The following is a 6,773-nucleotide window of genomic DNA, read 5'->3' on the forward strand; positions in this document are numbered from 1 at the left end:
TACTTAACCTGATGACTATGTGTTGCAGGGAAACAATGGGAAGCATTGAGGTTTACAAGATGGTACTAACTATTATACCTTGCCTTTTTACTCTTTTGCCCCATTTCCAATATAGAAAAGATATTTATGCACATTCTTGTTTTCAGGGTTCACTAATGATTACCTCTCAAACCACCTTTGTGGTCAGGAGGCGAGGAAAGTTTTTCATACAACACCCATGGTTCAATATTGAAGTGTTCTCGAAGAGGTTGAAGGATGGACGGTCAATCATCCACAGACACTGGCCTAAAGTTGCAAAGACCTTCAGCATGAATGAAGGCTCAATATTCGCCTTCCGCTTCAGCAGTTTTCCAGATGAGATGCATCTCTCTATGTACCATCTATGATGCTAATTTCGAAAGGTTCTAGATGTTGCATATGAAACTTGTTGCTGGTGCAGTTGTGTAATGGGGTAGCTGAGTGCTGTAGCTATATCATGTTGTACTCCGATGTATTTCAATTATGAAATCCTGCTTTCTTAATATGAAAATAGAATATATTATGTGCTTAATATGAATGTCAATTAGATTAGTAAATGGATTATTAATAATAGGGGAATTAGCCTGCTAATTGATCAATTAGCTTGCTAATTGGGTTTTCCTATTGCAAACGGTTATTTAGAAAACACCATGGGCAATGACCTCAGGCAACGCACATAGTTTCTAGGAATAAACCGTATTGGATCAATGAACATTCACACACGGTATTTTCTTGAAAACTGTTTGCGTTACGCCACCTTGCGCAAACGTTTTTCTTGGAGTGACTGTGTGGGATGAATATACGAACGGAAACGTTTAGCGGTGACTGACTGTGTGGGATATACTTAAGATCAGAAATGATTTCGCATGTATAATTATATTTTTTAGCACTTCTATACGTATTTTTGCATTTGAGTGCTCGCCGGTCGCACACGACCTTATTTTGCCGAACATGTGTGCGAGGAGGGCATATCTCCGACGGTTTCTGGGTCATGTGAGAATGATCCCCTATCGCCCACACTCACTAGGTGATGGTTTCGAACGCCGTCGTGGAAAGGGGTTAAAAACCGTTTGTATACCACCGATGTGTACCAGTGCACCCGAGCAGTGCACGCGTGCAAGGACAACCGGAGAGTCAAAGCGCATACAAAAAAGAGAGACCCCACACCTGAACCAAACCAAATTCGGGACACAATGCACATGAAACAAGGCACAGAAGGAGACGGACGGGTGGGACCAGAAGGAAGAGAAGCCCACTTGCAGCAGCTCCATCAACCGAGCTAGAGTAGCTAACAACAAACGCAGTGTTAACTTCTCCAAGGGAAATCGCGTGACGTGCACGTGTCGCATGCAGAGAGATTGTCCGCGCAGTCGGAACGAGCTGGCCCAGCCAATCATCTAAGATGAAAACAAACCGCACCCACATGTCATTGGGCGTGTGAATTTTCTGCGAGGTCAAAACAAACCGTGAAGATCCGACGTCAACAAACACAAAAATACCTGTTTAACCAGCATCCAATAGCCAAAGTCAAAGAAAATCGAGGGAGCTTCCTGGGAGCGGGTCGCCCAACCACGTTATAGTTTTTCACATATAAGGTGGCTGACCGTGTACCATGACAAATCTTTTTTCTCATTTTACATATAACCCCGTGATATTTATACTAATCAACCCGCTGTCCAACTTTAAGTCACAGCGAACCATTTTTCAAAGTTTTTCATAAAAGCCCTTAATATTTGCGTTAATCAACTCACAGTCCATGTAGAATAAATATTTTAAAATAATCATATATTTTAAACCCTAACTCCAAGTTCAATATGTTATATATGAAATTGATTAGAAAAATGTGTAGAATCTGAATATGATATTATTTTTATCTATTAACTATTTTAAAATAATGCTATTTAGGGTGCAACCAAAATCAATGGCGCATAATCTGTCATTCCTTCGTGCCGGCGTCAATTCGTATTGCAAATGAACATGCGACACACACTGCTCTATGTTGTTTGGCAAGGAACGAATGTGGAAAAATGATTACAATGAACAAATTACAATCGGTAATCATGTTGTACTTCCACCAACTTCTCTCTTTGTACATGTCCCCTCATCGAAGACCCTACTTAAGTATTTTTTGGCGAAATCCACACACATATTTATCGACAGACTACACAATTCTTTTTTACAGTGAATGCACAAATAATTTTTATAGCATATACATACATTTATAAAACTCATGAACATCAAAAGTACATGAAGACTTATTTTGAAAATACCAAAACAGTTCTTGTGATAGTCATGAACGTTAATAATTGAAACCGATACATAGGATCTTAATTTGTGTTTTACATGCTGCATGTGATGGTGACACATATAGACTTTCTTAAATATATTTAATTTATAGACACGGCCTCCTTAGTGTTGAACAACACCGATCGGTTGCTATCTGAATCTAGGCCATAGGTGGTCGCCATCAATATTACGAGTCAGAACTAAAATTTTATCAAAATAACAACAGTGGCTCGGATAAAACATATTTATTCTCCCGTTACAACACACGGGCATGTTTACTAGTAAAGTATCAATAGACTTTTTCCTAGAAAAAACACCTTTTGTCTTGGTACACGGTCAGCTGATAATCTAGACTTTCGCATCATGTCCAACCTAATATCTTACTGACAGCTCCTCGATAGAACTTTCGTTCGGTGTACGCATTTAAGATCATAGACAAACGTCATGACTTAGGTGTGGTGTCTTTGTAAATAGCATACTACGACTATAGGTGTGGTGTTTACGTTCTGCAGATAGTGTAATATTACACACTCAAAGAATAGTATAAGAAGTTCATCTAAAAAATAAATAGTATAAGAAGTTCATCTAAAAAATAAATAGTATAAGAAGTTCATCTCAAAAATAAAAAAAATAGTAGTATAAGAAGTTATGAACGGTCAAATCAAAGAGGCCTCTGTTGTTAGGGCGTGGAACCCTGCTCGTTCCTTAGGGCCATGGCGGTGCGGTGGATCCCGGTCCTTATCGGCGGGAGGGCTCCGTTTTTACATGTTTCTTCAAATTTTGTTAGGGTTTGTGTCCTACTCAGAAATACGAGACGACTGCGGCTCCCTGAAGATGGAATAAGGTCTTCCCCGCCTAGCCCGTTCCGGTGGTGTGTCTAGCATCGCCGGTGGGCATGTGGGATAGATCTATCTTGGTGGATTTGCTCGGATCTGGTCATAGTTCGTCTACGTTTGTGTTTCTTCACGCTAGATCCTTCCAATCTACGCTACTCTTTATCTGCGATGATTGTTGTTCTGTTGCGCTAGTCCTATAGGGCCTTAGCATAAGGACTTTCCGATTGTCTACTACAACTAATTTTGCCCGGCTCCAACGAGGGAGGGCGTTTGTAGTCGTCGGTAGATGGTCTACGGACCTGGATCTAATATTTATTATTTCTTATGTTCATTATATTGCCATGATTGAAAATGAATAAATTAGAATTTTTCTGGAAAAAAAAAAAGCTCCCGCCCTCGGCACTCGTCGGAGCAGGGAGGAGATCGGATCACCACACGCCGACGCGACATGGACGCCGTGGTTTCCTCAAAAAATATGTAGAGATATACACACGGTAGGTTTGATTAACGAATTACCAAAACCATTTTAATCCCGTACTCCGTACCAAAGCTTTGTCGCGGACTAGTTAGTATCGTCCGCGGTCAGCAGTGCACGCATCCAAACCGGGAGGAGGAGGTCATGACGACCGGTGTCAGTGTGAAGCCGAAGCCGCTGGACCAAGACCAGAAACCACATGCGAGGGAGAGGAAGCTCGACAAATACTAAAAGAAGCGGGCAACGACGTCGACATGGTGCTGCTTCGTCTCGGTCAAGCCACGAAAATCCAACCCCGCCGGGCACCGCGTGGCTAACTACGCACGCCTAATCGCCATTAGACTAGTACTTGTACGTACATCGACACCGCATCTCGGCGCGGCTGCCGGCGAGCTGGCCACGCATGCAGACGCACACGCCGGGGCTCGGCCCGGCACGCGGTGGGCTGGCTCCCGCCGGGTCTCTCTCTGTGCGCGGGCCAGCGCACCGGCGACCTTGTCGCGTGCTCGGGTGGCCATGGCATCGCGACGTCAAAGCGCATGGCAACTTGTGACCAACCACTGCGCTGCATCAATTAATAATTGACCCGCGGGGCGCTGCGGTCTGGAGTCTGGACTCTTCCCCCTCCCGCTATATAGCCCCGCCCAGACGTGCTGTGTCTGTCATCTCGCTTCATTTCTAGTCGTAGCTCGGAATCGGAGGCGCCTGCGGTCGAGTAGGTGATCCTGCTACAGAATTATAACCTGTTGTTGACGGAGGAGCCGATGTCAATTGCCGCGGCCGTCACCGGAGCCGCCACCGCGGCGGTGCACGCGCCCGTGCACCACGCGCCGCACCACGCCTCCCCGCAGCGCACGGCGCCGCGCCGCGAGCAGTCGCCGCTCAACCCGAGCTCGCAGGCGCTGCGCGCCGCCGGGTCCGGGGCCTCGCCCGCCGCGGACGGCGTGAGGGCGCACATCGCCAACCTTGACCGCGTGCTCGGGAAGCCGCCGAGGACGCCGAGCCAGGCGGGGCCGCCCAGCAGCAAGCAGGAGCAGGAGAGCGAGCAGGAGCCGCTCAACATCCGGCACGGCCTGCTCAACGCGCTCAACCTCTCCTTCTTCGTGCCCATGCCCGGCATGCGGGCGCGCATGGCCGCGGACGAGCACATGTCGCCGCGCAGCCTCATGCACATGCAGCAGCTCCTCTCGGCCGACTCCCCGCGCGCCTCCCCGCGGAGCACCATCGGGCCCCGGTGGCGCGCCCTCCACGGGGAGGGTGGGTGGGCAGGTCTCCTCGACCCGCTCGACTCCGACCTCCGCCGCGAGCTCCTCCGCTACGGCGACTTCGTGCAGGCGGCCTACCAGGCCTTCCACTCGCTGCCCACCGCGGCGGCGAGGCACCGGGGCCTCATGCTCCCGGACCGCTCCTACCGCCCCACGCGCAGCCTCTTCGCCACCTCCGCGCTGTCCATGCCGCCGTGGGCCAAGCGCCCCAACACCCCCGAGTGGCTCACGCAGCAGTCCAACTGGATCGGCTACGTCGCCGTGTGCGAGTCCGAGCGGGAGGTCGCCCGCATGGGCCGCCGCGACATCGCCATCGTGCTGCGCGGGACGGCCACCTGCCTCGAGTGGGCCGAGAACCTGCGCGCCTCACTCGTGCCCCTCGACGGCGAGCCCGGCGAGGGCAAGCAAGCCGGACCGGAGGACCCCAAGGTGGCCCGCGGGTTCCGGAGCCTCTACAAGACGGCCGGGGAAAAGGTGAAGAGCCTCTCGGAGGACGTGATGGACGAGGTGAGACGCCTCATGGAGAAGTACAAGGGCGAGGAGCTGAGCATCACGATCGTCGGGCACAGCCTCGGCGGCGCGCTGGCGCTCCTGGTGGCCGACGAGATCGCCACGACCGTCCCCGACGCGCCGCCGGTCGCCGTGGTCTCCTTCGGCGGCCCGAAGGTGGGCAACGCCGCGTTCGTGGACAAGCTGAAGCAGAGCGGCAAGGTCAACGTCCTCCGCATCGTCAACGCCGGCGACATGGTGACCAAGGTGCCCGGCGTGGCGCCGCGGCTGCCGCTGAGCAAGGAGCAGTACCAGCACGTGGGCGCGGAGCTGCGCATCGACAGCAAGAACTCGCCGTGCCTGCGCCCCGACGTGGGCCCGGCGAGCCGGCACGACCTGGAGGCGTACCTGCACCTCATCGACGGGTTCACCGCGACGGGGCACCCGTTCCGGTACGACGCGCGGCGCAGCGTGATACGCCTGCTGCAGCTGCAGAAGGGGAACGTGAAGAAGGAGTACGTGAACCGCGCCCGGGAGCTCGGCGTCGACCCCGCCGCGCCGGCGGACGTCGGCCGGAGCATGGCGTACGGCAACTGCCCCGTCGCGAGCCCGTCATGACCAAATCGCGCAGTAAATTTAGTTTTGTACTGTAGAGACAAACAATTCTTTCGTTAGTCGGCAGGGCGTCGGTTCCAGGAAAATATCTCATTTCCATCGTTTCGTTTTCGTTTTCGTTTCGATGCATGTACAGGAAAATCATGTATGTGTGCGTGACATAATTGATCAGGCGACAGCTTGAGTGTTTTGACCACAATGTTTTGTTCACCACTTGCGCAACTGCGCTGCCTCCTACTCGTTCCATTTTTTCCTTTGGACAGAGACCGGTTCCCTCCCTGCATTCTCCAAAACAGAGACCGATTCTTTTTTTCTCTTAAGAATACGCAATCGTGTATCTTAGTTTTATAGAAGGCAGAAATATGTACAAGAACCATTCCATTCCATTCCCTCCGACAAAGAGTAGAATTTTACAACCCATGTAACATTAACGTCGACTTTTTACTATCAACATCAGTCATCAGCTTAATCACAACTCTGAATATCTTATGAATGGTTCTGATCCCTGTAAAATTATTATATACTACCGGTTCTTTACGGTTAACAATTCATTTGTTACCGATGGCAACACTCGGAGTGGAAGTCACCGAAGCTAGAGCGGCCTTTTTCTTTTCTATGGTGGACAACCCCGAACCTCCCTTTTTAGTCTTTTACTACAACCAGTCTAGAGTAGTTTTTCAGTATTTTTCACGTGTCTTAAAAAATCTTCAGTGGTAGAGAAATCAACTACCTTCACAAAAAATACGTATAAAGTGCACTATCACCCAGTGTCATTTTCAGCAAATTAAT

At 50.0% G+C, this 6,773-nt stretch overlaps 1 protein-coding gene across 1 annotated transcript; it reads left to right on the forward strand.

Moving 5' to 3' along the window:
• The first annotated feature begins 4,258 nt into the window (after window positions 1-4,258).
• LOC123127886 (phospholipase A1-Ibeta2, chloroplastic-like) lies at window positions 4,259-6,183 on the forward strand. The gene has a single exon (XM_044547739.1). It carries the CDS (start codon window positions 4,380-4,382, stop codon window positions 5,985-5,987), a length of 1,608 nt encoding a protein of 535 aa, XP_044403674.1. The 5' UTR covers window positions 4,259-4,379; the 3' UTR covers window positions 5,988-6,183.
• The last annotated feature ends 590 nt before the right edge of the window (window positions 6,184-6,773 follow it).

This window comes from Triticum aestivum, chromosome 6A (assembly GCF_018294505.1).
Source record: "Triticum aestivum cultivar Chinese Spring chromosome 6A, IWGSC CS RefSeq v2.1, whole genome shotgun sequence".
NCBI lineage: Eukaryota > Viridiplantae > Streptophyta > Magnoliopsida > Poales > Poaceae > Triticum > Triticum aestivum.